The following is a 12,864-nucleotide window of genomic DNA, read 5'->3' as shown; positions in this document are numbered from 1 at the left end:
TTTTGTATGAATAAACACAAGTAACTATCTATTAACAATACTGCAATTGATTATCCACTTATAATTGAACAAATGTTCAACGACTGATGGATACTGTATAATCTAAAAATTCATAAAAAATATAGCAATATGTATCTTAAAATGTAGAAAATATATAATCATAACATATTTTATATAAATAAATAGAAAATTTGTTTTATGATAACAAATAAATATATTTTACTTTGTTAAAGTGTTAACAACAAAAAAGAAGTGAAAAAGAGAGAAAAGAATGAGAGAAAGAGAGGTAAGTTGTTAGTAGAGGCAAAAATGTAAAAGGAAAGTGGACACATAAGCAAAAAACTTGGGAAAATATACCATGAGTGGAAAGTGGGTTTTTGTGACAATACTTTAGGAGAAAGTGGGTTTTCATGACATTTGCCCTTAAAGAATTTGGTCAAATTAGTCGAGAGAGAACCGCACGATAAATGTAGTGCTATGCTATGTTAATAGTAACAAAAAAATGTATATGCGTACTATTAAAATCGTCTTGCGCACGGTGAGTTACCAATAAAATAGTATATATTACCTACAATAAAAAAATAATCAAATCTAATACTACTTTTATCATTAAAAATTGAAAAGTAATCCAGACCATAATATTTTTTTTCTTTTGAACGAGCCATAATCTCCTAGAATGAGGCAGGAAGAAAAAAAATACCAAACAAATCGTATTTGGTTAAGAAATAAAAAACAATCATATATTACGATAGCCAAAATTATAAATTAAGAAAATTTTATAAAAGTGTAAATTATAATAAAAATATCTAATTTTTAATTAAAAGTATTTAAAATTATGAAAATAAAAAATCTTTATCGATAAACTAAAACTTCTATAAATTAATAAAATATTGTGGTCCCGACTTTACTAATTTATAGAGGTTTTAGTGTACAAACTTTGCATATCTTACCCTGTCTTGTATTTGTTCCTCTTCTAGTCTGATAAATTCCTCCGTGACATTATTTGTGAATTTTTTCACTTCTTCGCTTGCGTCTCTGTTGGAAATCCAACATGTAACTAAAAATACGTTTCAACAAAGAGTACTAGTAGTGGTCCAATTCTAAATGAGAAAAAAAGAAAGGGAGAGACCTCATCCATTGGCTGACATCTTCCAAACGGTTTTGAACAAACCTATCAGTATCATCAAATGGGGTCAGTGCTTCAAAGTCTTCTTGGCATTCTCTCAAGATTTCACATCTTTTTCTCCGCATTTCATTGAGCCGCAGTACGAGAGCTTTTTTTCTACGTGATTCAGTCATCCATTGTCTGATACAATCTATTGCCCTTTTGAACATCACCAATGCTATCATAACTAGAGAAAACCCTAGAAAAAACTGTACAACTAGAATGTCCTTCTGTCCACAATTCCTAGTAACGAGGAGATTGGCATTGAGATTGTTACAAGCCCATAGAATATCATAGATGTAAACCTCTGAAACGCTGCTTTGTTTTTTTCTCACAACAATGGTGGTCGGTGGTCCGTAACTCTCAAGTGAGCTATCAAAGCTTTCAACAACATTCACTGTACAAACATCTCACATAGAGTCCCGATCTAGGCAAACCAGTATTTTAGTTTGCTACGGCAAATGACTAAGGTCAAGATTAAAGTTGACTTGATTAATTAAAGGTATAACTCTCTGTGTTTTACCGAGATTCTCTAATCACCCAAATTCTCTCTCAAAACTAGTCTCCATAATCCCAATCACCTAAATTCTCTCAAGTTTTTGTGTCGGAATGATTCACCATTCGGCAAAACTGTTAAAATAAGGAGACTCTTTACACTTTGGGCAATGTTCGTTTGCTTGTCGCCATCGACATCAACTAAAAGTTGTTTGTTTGTTTTGTTTGTCGCTAATTCAACGACCATTCGCAGCAATGGCGCCAAGGACCAATGAACGTAATTTTCAGTGATCAGTCGCTGGATCTAGCAACAAACAAACGAACAATATAGCGATAAAAAAATTAAAAAAATTGAAAAATTAAATATGATCAAAATTAAACTTAATTAGATAAAAATATAACTACATATAGTTATTAAAATTCAAAAATATAACTAGACATAGTTATTAAGTTAAAATAAATCTAACTAAATAAAATAAAAATTAATTTGAATTTATTTAAATAAAATTCTAAATAAATAAATTATAACTAAATTAAGTTTAATAATATTAAAGTTAATAAATTTAAAATAAATATTTAATTACTTAAAAATATATAAATATGTTTTTAATATATGTAATTTACATTTAAAAAATATTATCAAAAGTTAAATTTTATATGTGATTTACATTTGATAGTTTATAATAATAAACAAACTTTAAATTTCCATGAAATACGTTTAGTAAATAATTTTAATTTTGCAACCTAATAAGGCCATGTTTGGCACCTAATCGTTTTTTTTTTTGTTAACTCAGAGAGTAAATCCTCAGACCTATGGAGGGGTCCGAGACTAATCTCTTTGGGGAGAGGATATCCCATGGGTAGGGTCCCCCGAGGTATGCAAATGGCTGTAAGCAATTGGCTCATACCCATGTGGCCAAAGGGATAAATCTGAGCAATTCTGCGCTTGGGGAGAATCGATTCCTGACCTAGACCAACATGGCGACTCTTCCACCAAGACTAGAACCACTAGGTCACCACCTCGTGGTTACCTAATCGTTGCTACAGCGATCAAAACAAAAAAGGTAGAAGAAGATAAGAGAGAGAAATTTTGATTTCTTCTCAATTTAATCGGAGAAGGGATGTCAAAGTGGGTAACTCGACCCGATCCGACCCATACCTACATGGTTTCGAAACTTTCATGGGCGGGTTCAACCCGACCCATTTACTATAATGGGTTGAATTTACATACATATACCCAATAATATAAAACCCAATGGGTAAATAGGTTATATATGGGTCACCCATATATAAATAAATAAAATTAACTAATTATTGTTAAATCTATAACATATTATATAAAATATTATTGTAAAACCAACAAAAATTCAAGCATAAAAAAAACAATATCTACATATTAAAATCCTAAAGCCTAAAATCCATAAAACGAAAATAAAAAGCTATTTTTGATTTAAAATAAAAATCATTCTTAATATAAAATAAAAAAACACTTGAAATTTCTTTAAATGATCTAATCTGATTTTTTAATCTTCGTAGGCTTCATTTTACATATTAATATACATATATATTATTTTTGTTTTTTTCATTAACATATGGGGTAATCCATAACTAATGGGTTTATTATGATAAATCTACGAACTGTTGGACGAACCCATCAAACCCCGTTTATTTATAGATAAACAGGGTAAACTCGTAGGTTTTGAATCGCATGGTTTTTGTTGTGGGACAAAGCAATTTATCAGTCGCTATAAATAATACCGGCAGTTTCTCCAACTGGTGACTGTTTTTATTTCAGATCCACTTGACTTTTGCCTTTATTGACGCTTTTTTTTCGATCGCTGTCGCTGCTAATCGAACCGGGCCAAAGTATGATGCATGTTATGTTGTTTTTGATTTAATAAGTAGACATCCAATAATACCGAGGGTCCAAGTATCTATCTCCCCGGGAGATTTAAAATAAAACTAATATTACGCTCCGAGTAACGAGAATAACGTGTTGATTACAATAAGCCTAATATTTCTTACAAGAAACTGAAACTTCCAAAGTGAAACATGCGATTGCGACAATATATCAAAAATAATAAACATTACAGGGTTTTAATTTCTCAAGACTAAAATTAAGGGTTTAGATTAATGTTTTCAATAAAAGTCATGTGTTTAAAATTACAAAAAAAAAAGTTAAGGGTTTAAATTAATGTTTTCAATAAAAGTCAAGAGGTTTAAAATAAAAATCACGAAAATAAAATTAAGGGTTTATTAAACTCGTGTTTCCGCATATTTATTAAATTAAGACTGCTTCTTGACTTGTGTCGGACCTACTAAAATCAGCTTTTTTCGCCGGAGATGATGGATTCATCAGTGGAAGCTTTGGAGAAGATCTTGAACTACAGTTTCGTGAACAAGACTCTTCTCAAGGAAGCCTTAACTCAAACATCTCCTTTATTCAATCGGCTTGAGTTCCTCGGCGACTCGGTTCTTGAAGTCGCCTTCACTAATTACATCCACCACACTTACCCTAATCTCAAACTCAAGGAGTTGCGTGACTTGCGAACTGGTAATGTTAGTAACGATAAGTTCGCTCGTGTCGCCGTCAACCACAACCTCTACCAATCCCTTTTACGCCACAATCCTTCTCTTTCTACAAAGGTCATCTTTTTTTTCTTTTTTTTTTTAATTATCGTTTTGTTAGAACAGAGTGTTACTATCTTGACTTATCGAATGGAACATGTTCTTACTACTAGTAAAGTTTTAATTTTGATGTATGTATCTTAGATTAAAGAGTTCTCAGAGGCAGTAAGCAAAGAATGTGATCCTGTTCCGTATGGTGGATTAGTGAAAGCACCAAAAATTCTTGCTGACATTGTAGAGTCCATAGCTGGAGCTGTGTACATTGATGTGAATTTTGATATACAAAGACTCTGGGAGGTCTGTCTCTGTTCTGTTTGTTCTTCCCTAGATTTGTGATTCTAAGTCTATGTTATATGATTAATAAAGAGAAGAGAGGAGATTTTTTTGCAGATCTTCAGGGGACTTTTCGAGCCAATTTATACAATGGATGATCTACGGCAGCAACCTAAACCACCTTTTCTTACGCTCTTTCGTTTGGCTGATAAACACGGCAAGCGAGTCGACTTCAGGTATTCGAAAGATGACAACAGCAAGAAGAAAGTTGCTGAGGTATATCTTGATGATGTATTTATAGCTTCTGGCTGTGCTAAACGTATAGATACCGCGAAGCTGCTTGCTGTTGAGGGAGCGGTGCAGAAGTTGTCAGAATTTATTATGCCCATTGAAAAGATTATTGGTGAGGTTAGTCCACTTGTTGAACCTGAGGATGCCAAAGGGAAGTCTTTTGAGATTTGCTCCACTGCCTGTGAGAGCCCTTTAGCCGATGAAATGAGACAAGAAGAAATGGTTATTGATGAGGATAGTCCACTTGTTGAACCTGAAGATTCGAAAGGGAAGTTGTTTGAGATTTGCTATAGTAGAAAGCTTCAGATACAGACTGGATCATCTTCGTTGGCCGATGCCTCTGCCAACATGTTAACCTATGAATTTACAACAAAACAAATGGTTGTTGATAAGGATAGTCTACATGTTGAACCTGAAGATGTGAAAGGGAAGTTGTTGGATATTTGCACCAAGAATAAGTGGCCTAAGCCGGTTTATAGGTATATCTTGTTCCTAATTTTTTCTTTGCTTTAGTAGGACTTTTCTTTTTCTACGTACTACACACTACTTAACAAGGACCATATTAACTTTAACACTTTTGTTACTGTGTTTAACTCTTTCCAGTGTTGAAGAACAGAAAGGGCCAAAAAATGAACCGAGATTTGTTTGTTCAGTTAAGATTGAGATCCCAACTACAGAAGCTACATTTCACATGAAGGGAGATATAAAATCAAAGAAAAAGCAAGCAGAAAACTCCTCAGCGTACCACATGATAAGAGCCTTGGAATCTTCTCTAATGAGTCTTGTTATAAGTAATCTGCAAATGTCGAAAAGTTTAGATAAGCAGAATCCATCTATTGTCAGCTCAGAGATGGATTCTGATTCAGTAGAAGCACTGGAGAAGATCTTGAATTACAGTTTCGTGAACAAGAATCTTCTGAGAGAAGTGCTAACACACAATAATTCACCTTCATTCCAGCGGCTTATATCCGTCGGTGAGCCAGCTCTTTCTCTTGCCTTTATGAAACACATATACCTCACGTACCCTAAGCTCGAACCGAAGGATTTGTCTTTGTTGCGAGATGCGAATACATGTAACGACAGATACGCTCGTGTCGTTGTTAAAAAAGGCATCAGCCAATTTGTTATAAAGCCAGAAAGAATGGTAAACTAAAAATCCATTTCTTGTGAATTGAGAAGATCTCTCTTCTTATGATACTCTCATCAGTTTTGTTTTTTTGTGTCATCTCTTAGATTGTGGAGTTCATAGAGATGATGGGCAAAGAAGATGATCCTGATCCAGATCCATACAGAACGGTGAAAGCTCCAAAAGTTCTTGCTAATCTTGTACTTGCTGTAGCTGGAGCTGTTTATATTGATGTAAATTATAATGTACAACGACTCTGGGAGGTTTGTTGTGTTTCATTCAGTAGCTTTGTGTTTCTAATTCTATGTTATATGATTCTCAATATTTTTTCTAAAAAGAAAAGAAATTTTGCAGGTCTTCAGGGGTCTTTTCGAGCCATTATATACACTTGATGATTTACGGCTGCAACCTAAACTACCATTTGTTACACTTTCTCGTTTGGCTGATAAACACGGCAAACAAATCGACTTTAGGTATTCGAAAGATGTTGACAGCAGAAAAAATATCGCTGAGGTATACTTTGATGATGTATTTATATCTTCTGGGTGTGCTAAACGTTTAGATACTGCAAAGCTGCTTGCTGCTGAGAAGGCGTGGCAGAAGCTGTCAGAATGTATGCCTGTTAAAAAGATTGTTGATGAGGTTAGTCCACATGTGGAACCAGAAGATGTGAAAAGGAAGTCGTTTGATAACCATTTAACCGATGAAACGACGCAAGAACAAGTGGTTATTAACGAGGATAGTCGTCATGTTGAACATGATGATGTGAAAGGGAATTCGTTTGATATTTGCTCCACTGAAAAGCTCCAATTACAGGCTGAATCAACTTCTTTGCCCATCAGCTTTGATAACCATTTAAAAGATGAAGTGACACAAGAACAAATGGTTATTGATAAGAATACTCCACATGTTGAACTTGAAGATGCGAAAGGGAAGTTGTTTGAGTTTTGCTCTACTAGGAAGCTTCAGACACAGACTGGATTATCTTTGTTGCCTACTGCTGCTGAGAACCCGTCAACCTATGAAATAACAACAAAACAAATGGTTGTTGATAAGGATAGTCGACATGTTGAACCCGAAGATTTGAAAGGCAAGTTGTTTGATATTTGCGCAAAGAATAAGTGGCCAAACCCGATTTTCAGGTATACTGTTTTGGAACATTTTTCTTTGCTTTAGCAGGAATATTTCTTTTCTAGTTATCCAAACTCAAAAGTAATATCTTTGAGTAGTCTTATAATCTCAAAGAAGGATAATTCGTTTGTTAATCCGTGGTTAAAACTCTTACAAATGTTGGGTAGATAAATCACATATATGCTCTAAAAAACTTCACTTGTAAGTTGTAAAGATCAATGTGAGTCTAGCTGTTTCTTACTTTATGTGCATCAATAAGAACGAGTGTACCGTATTAACTTACAAACATTTTTTTTACTATGTGCAGTGTTGAAGAAGACAGAGGGCCGAACAATGAGCAGAAATTTGTTTGTTCAGTTAAGCTTGAGATCCCAACTATAGAAGGTTCCTTTAACATGAAGGGAGATGCAAAATCAAAGAAAAAGGAAGCAGAAAATTCATCAGCGGATCACATGATAAGAGCCTTGAAATCTCCTGTAATGAGTCTTGTCATAAGTAATCTGCAAATGCCAAAAAGTTTGGATGAGAAGAAGAAGAATCTGCTAATGCAGGAGGAAAGTTTAGATGAAAACAAGAATCTGCATTCAAAGAAGAGGAGAACTGTTTAAGTCTTTTTTTTTTTTTTGGGGTAAATTCTCTTTATTCACAGTTTACAATTGCTCATTGCATCTGTTTATATAGTGTGCAATGACAGAAAAAGTCTCTAGATTCCAAAAATAGTTCCTCCATTCTCTCACACTTTTGTCATTCTGTGTCTACTTCACATCCTATGCGCTCGATCTTTCTTTTTATTTTCTTGTGCAAATCCATTTCTATTTCTCTTGCTAGCCTGAAACACCTCTGCCTGTGATCTCTTCAAGTGCTTTTTCATGTCTGACACGAGATTTTTTCTCGACCGGTCGAGCGAGAGAAGGCATCATCTCTCGCTTGATACCATTTGTTAATTTATCGTTTTGTTGATGGAAACAATACATCGACTTCACACTCTGTCGAGACGACTGCAGGATAAAAAGTGGTGCTATTTTATTAGATCATCACTGGTGGAGTAACCTTCCATGGTTACTCTCATCTTAAATAATTATATAATTAATACTAAATTAACTAAAGCAATTCTAAGAGTAACCATCCAAAATCACTCATTTACTAGACTCTAGCATTTAAATAATATTTTTTTAATTTATGTTGATTAATTTTCAAACTTTAATTATCTAAAATGACAAAACAATTATTTAAATATTTTATATTACATAAAATAGAAAACAATAAAATTTTACAAACTTTGGAATATTAAACATATTTTACAAAATTCGGAATAGTTAATATATATTACAAAAGTTGAAATATTAAACATATTAAACAAAATTCGGAATAAGATTTATTGTGAGGTTGCCCCAAATTTTTGCCAGATATGCTCAATCAAGTCTTTTTCCAAACGATCATGCATTTGTGTTTCATGAAGGTCATTTCGAATGCCCATCATATTATTTATAGTTGTTGGCATATCTGTAGAATACGATAAATCGACTTGGGAACTTCTGCTTCCTTCTCCGTGATAGAACTCTGTTGGATAGTAGAAATTGTATTCAATATTCATGTCGTTCGTCTTCCACTATCATGTTATGCAGGATGATACATGCTCTCATTATTTTCCCTATTTTTCCTTTATCCAAAAAAAGTGCGGGATTTTTCACGATTGCAAATCGAGCTTGCAAGACTCCAAATGCACGCTCTACATCTTTACAACATGCTTCTTGATTTTGAGCAAAGAGTTTTGCTTTTCGACCACGTGGAAGTGTAATGGATTGGATGAAAGTTGCCCATTTGGGATAGATACCGTCAATTAGATAGTACGCCATTTTGTATTGCCTTCCATTGACAACGTATGAAACTCTCGGAGCTCGGCCCTCAAGGATATCATCAAACACCGGTGAGCGGTCCAAAACATTAATATCATTTAACGTACCTGGTGGTCCGAAATATGCATGCCAAATCCATAAATCTTGTGACGCCACAACCTCTAGTACAATAGTCGATTTTCCAGATCCACGTGAATATTGTCCTTTCCATGCAGTGTGACAATTTTTCCACTCCCAATGCATACAATCTATGCTCCCTATCATTCCGGGAAAACCGCGATGTTCTCCAATATTCATCAATCGTTGGAGGTCTTCCGTTGTAGGTCTTCTGAGATACTCGTCTCCAAACAGATTTATAACTCCCTCAACAAAATGTAGAAGGCATTTGTGGGCGGTTGTTTCAGCGAGTCGTAAATATTCATCCATCGCATCTGCCGCACATCCGTATGCCATCATCCAGATAGCTGCTGTGCATTTTTGAAGTGCTGAAAGACCGAGCTGTCCAGTAGCATCTCGTCTTTGTCTGAAGTATGGGACTCCATTCTCAATACTATTAACAATACGAATGAACAATGGTTTGTTCATTCTAAAGAGACGGCGGAACATATCTTGAGTGTAAGTCGGATTCTCACTAAAATAATCATTCCATAATCGAGTGAGGCCATCTTCGCGGTTTCTATTAATGTGCACCCTTCGGCCTATAGGAGCTGTTGGTACTTCCGAATGAGTGTAGTTGTATTGGATCTCCTCCACTATACTATCAAGNGTGTAATGGATTGGATGAAAGTTGCCCATTTGGGATAGATACCGTCAATTAGATAGTACGCCATTTTGTATTGCCTTCCATTGACAACGTATGAAACTCTCGGAGCTCGGCCCTCAAGGATATCATCAAACACCGGTGAGCGGTCCAAAACATTAATATCATTTAACGTACCTGGTGGTCCGAAATATGCATGCCAAATCCATAAATCTTGTGACGCCACAACCTCTAGTACAATAGTCGATTTTCCAGATCCACGTGAATATTGTCCTTTCCATGCAGTGTGACAATTTTTCCACTCCCAATGCATACAATCTATGCTCCCTATCATTCCGGGAAAACCGCGATGTTCTCCAATATTCATCAATCGTTGGAGGTCTTCCGTTGTAGGTCTTCTGAGATACTCGTCTCCAAACAGATTTATAACTCCCTCAACAAAATGTAGAAGGCATTTGTGGGCGGTTGTTTCAGCGAGTCGTAAATATTCATCCATCGCATCTGCCGCACATCCGTATGCCATCATCCAGATAGCTGCTGTGCATTTTTGAAGTGCTGAAAGACCGAGCTGTCCAGTAGCATCTCGTCTTTGTCTGAAGTATGGGACTCCATTCTCAATACTATTAACAATACGAATGAACAATGGTTTGTTCATTCTAAAGAGACGGCGGAACATATCTTGAGTGTAAGTCGGATTCTCACTAAAATAATCATTCCATAATCGAGTGAGGCCATCTTCGCGGTTTCTATTAATGTGCACCCTTCGGCCTATAGGAGCTGTTGGTACTTCCGAATGAGTGTAGTTGTATTGGATCTCCTCCACTATACTATCAAGTATCAACTTCCTCCTCTACCATTTCATCAATTTCTTCATCAGAACTCCAATTAGACATTTTTGGGAATAAAACAGTAAACTATTTTTTTTTATTAAGATTCAAATCAAATATCTCCTGCTTTTGATAAAAAAAACAAACGGTTTATGAAAATTTTCATACGGTTAATTAAAATTGAAATGTGACATAAAAGGAACAAGTTATGGTTTATGAAAATTTTCAAACAATTGTTAGAAAAAACACATGAACAAACGGTTAACCCAAAAACATATCCAAGCCTAACCTAAGAACAAAAATACAGTGACATAAAAGGAGCATACCTTTTCAAGTAAGAGATTCCACTCCCAATGTCAAGTTGATGAAGACCACTCTTCACCATCAAACCCCATTGTCCGGTTGATGTAAACCTCGCACAAAACAAGACAAAAGAGTGAATATTTATCACACCATAACAATTACAAAACATCAAACTAAACTCAGCTACACTCCTAAGAACAACACAAGGGTTACATTTAAAAAACATCAAACATTATAACAATCAAATACAACAACAACCGGTTCATCTCAATACTACTAAAAAGACGACTCCTACCTTTTCATCCTAAAACCAAATAACTCAAACTAAAATATTTGAGTTCCAGATACAACTACATTACAAAAGATTAGATCACTGTCTTGTAAACCTTTAAAGCACCAGAAACCGTAAAGTGTTATTGTTTGTTCTACTAGGATCAAAAGCATGGTTACCTCTACAATCTAAACACACAAAGACGGTTCATCCCTATACAATCTAAAACACAAGGAACAACTGTCATCTTATTAGACAAACAATCGATTTAAGCTGAAACCTGTAATCTCTCCAAACAAATCTCAAAACCAATTGAACATCTAATCAAATCGATTTTAATCCTAAACCCTAACATTAACAACATGCAATAAGTAAGAGATGAGAAGACGTAACCTTCTCTCCTTATTCGTTTCCCAGTGGATCTTGCCGTCCGCTTAACGCCATCAGAAGAAACCGCCGCCGTCGTTGTCGCAGAAGGAGGTTGCTCGTCGTCACAACCGAAGCGTCAAATCTTCCGGGTTAAGCCGATCGCAGTGTCCTTTGCTTTCCTCAAAGTCTTCCTGTTTTAGCCGGAAAAATCGAAGGATTCGAGATGAATCGACATATTTTTCCGATTTCCATTGTAATCGCCGTCCGATGGAGTCGAGTCGCTTTCTCAGTCGAGAGAGAAAAGAAAGAGAGAGTCTCGAAACAAAGAAAGGAAAAAATAGGAAAAAAAAAATAGCTTTTGTATTTCTGTATCATCCAATCCATGTGTGCCACGTATCATTACTCTTGGGTTGCTTCAATTGCTAGTCAAAAAATCGATACTCAGGCTAATGGACCTGAATATAGATTTTTAATTACAATTTTGGGCCCAATCCAAAGAGAAATCCTGAGAGTACCTACCAGTAATGGTGGTCTAACAAAAACAGGTATGTGTGTGTACTATTAAAATCATCTTGCACACGGTGAGTTACCAATAAAATAGTTTTATTACCCACAATATAATATTACCAATCAAATCTAATACTATTATTTTTATCATAAAAAAATTCGAAGTAATCCATAATCTCTTTTTCTTTTTTGGAACAATGTAATCCATAATCTCCTAGAAAGAGCCAACAAAATAAGAAAAAAGAAAGCGAAAAAGAGACACAAACTCGAGAAACAAGCAAAGCAAAGCTTCGTATATTATTTTTTCTCGGTGCTGTTTAGGCGGTTCCTATTATCTCTTCTCGTCTCTTCTTCTTCTTCTTCTTCTTCCTTGTCAATCTCTAATTCTCAATCTTCGGCTGCTACAGTGAAGTTCATACAACACAGAACGATCGAATTTTGTAATTGACCTAAGAATCGGTAAGGAAAAAGAATCCCAAAAGTAGTTTCCTTACTTGCTGATTTTGCATGTGTAGAGAAAGGGCTTCGCGTTCGCAACATCATTCGAAAAGTTTGTAATGACGTTTTTAGGGTTTTTGGTAGATCCGTCGAAGTTGGGAAAAACTATGGGGGAAAACGATGATGGTTGCTCGACTCAGCTAATCGATGGGGATGGTGAATTTAACGTCAAGGGTTTGGATAATTTCGTTAAGAAGACGAAGCTTTCTGATTGTGGTCTTTCTTATGCTGTTGTTGCAATCATGGGTCCTCAGAGTAGTGGTGAGTTTGCCTTTGTTCTTCTTTCTTTGCATTGATCTTCTTTTTAGTAATCAAAGTTACAGTCTTTTTTTTTTTTTTTTTTTTTTTTTTTTTTTGTAAAGAC

The 12,864-nt window shown here is 35.2% G+C and overlaps 2 protein-coding genes across 4 annotated transcripts in view; both read left to right on the top strand.

Annotated features, from left to right (window-relative positions):
* On the top strand, positions 3,965 to 7,900 carry LOC104760414 (ribonuclease 3-like protein 3). Of its 2 annotated transcripts, XM_019239908.1 has the most exons (8): positions 4,012 to 4,306; positions 4,433 to 4,585; positions 4,679 to 4,797; positions 4,887 to 5,331; positions 5,456 to 5,996; positions 6,086 to 6,241; positions 6,333 to 7,120; positions 7,417 to 7,900. In XM_019239908.1, the coding sequence occupies exons 3-8, from the start codon at positions 4,716 to 4,718 to the stop codon at positions 7,715 to 7,717; spliced, it is 2,313 nt and encodes a 770-aa protein (XP_019095453.1). In that variant the 5' UTR covers positions 4,012 to 4,306; positions 4,433 to 4,585; positions 4,679 to 4,715; the 3' UTR covers positions 7,718 to 7,900. The 2 variants fall into 2 exon arrangements, with proteins under 2 accessions (XP_010481638.1, XP_019095453.1); XM_010483336.1 differs by having other exon boundaries at positions 3,965 to 4,306; positions 4,679 to 5,331.
* Positions 12,211 to 12,864, top strand: part of LOC104760413 (protein ROOT HAIR DEFECTIVE 3 homolog 2-like) — a 7,112-nt gene continuing 6,458 nt past the window's right edge. Inside the window, exons 1-2 of one of the 2 annotated variants that reach the window (XM_010483334.2) lie at positions 12,211 to 12,461; positions 12,585 to 12,761. In XM_010483334.2, the coding sequence (XP_010481636.1) occupies positions 12,608 to 12,761 (154 nt within the window). In that variant the 5' untranslated portion in view covers positions 12,211 to 12,461; positions 12,585 to 12,607. Of the gene's footprint in view, positions 12,462 to 12,572; positions 12,762 to 12,864 lie in introns of both variants that reach the window. The other variant, XM_010483335.2, reaches the window with a different exon arrangement.

The sequence above is a fragment of the Camelina sativa genome, chromosome 18 (assembly GCF_000633955.1).
Source record: "Camelina sativa cultivar DH55 chromosome 18, Cs, whole genome shotgun sequence".
NCBI classification, from domain to species: Eukaryota; Viridiplantae; Streptophyta; class Magnoliopsida; order Brassicales; family Brassicaceae; genus Camelina; species Camelina sativa.
This window is presented reverse-complemented; position numbering and strand designations above follow the sequence as displayed.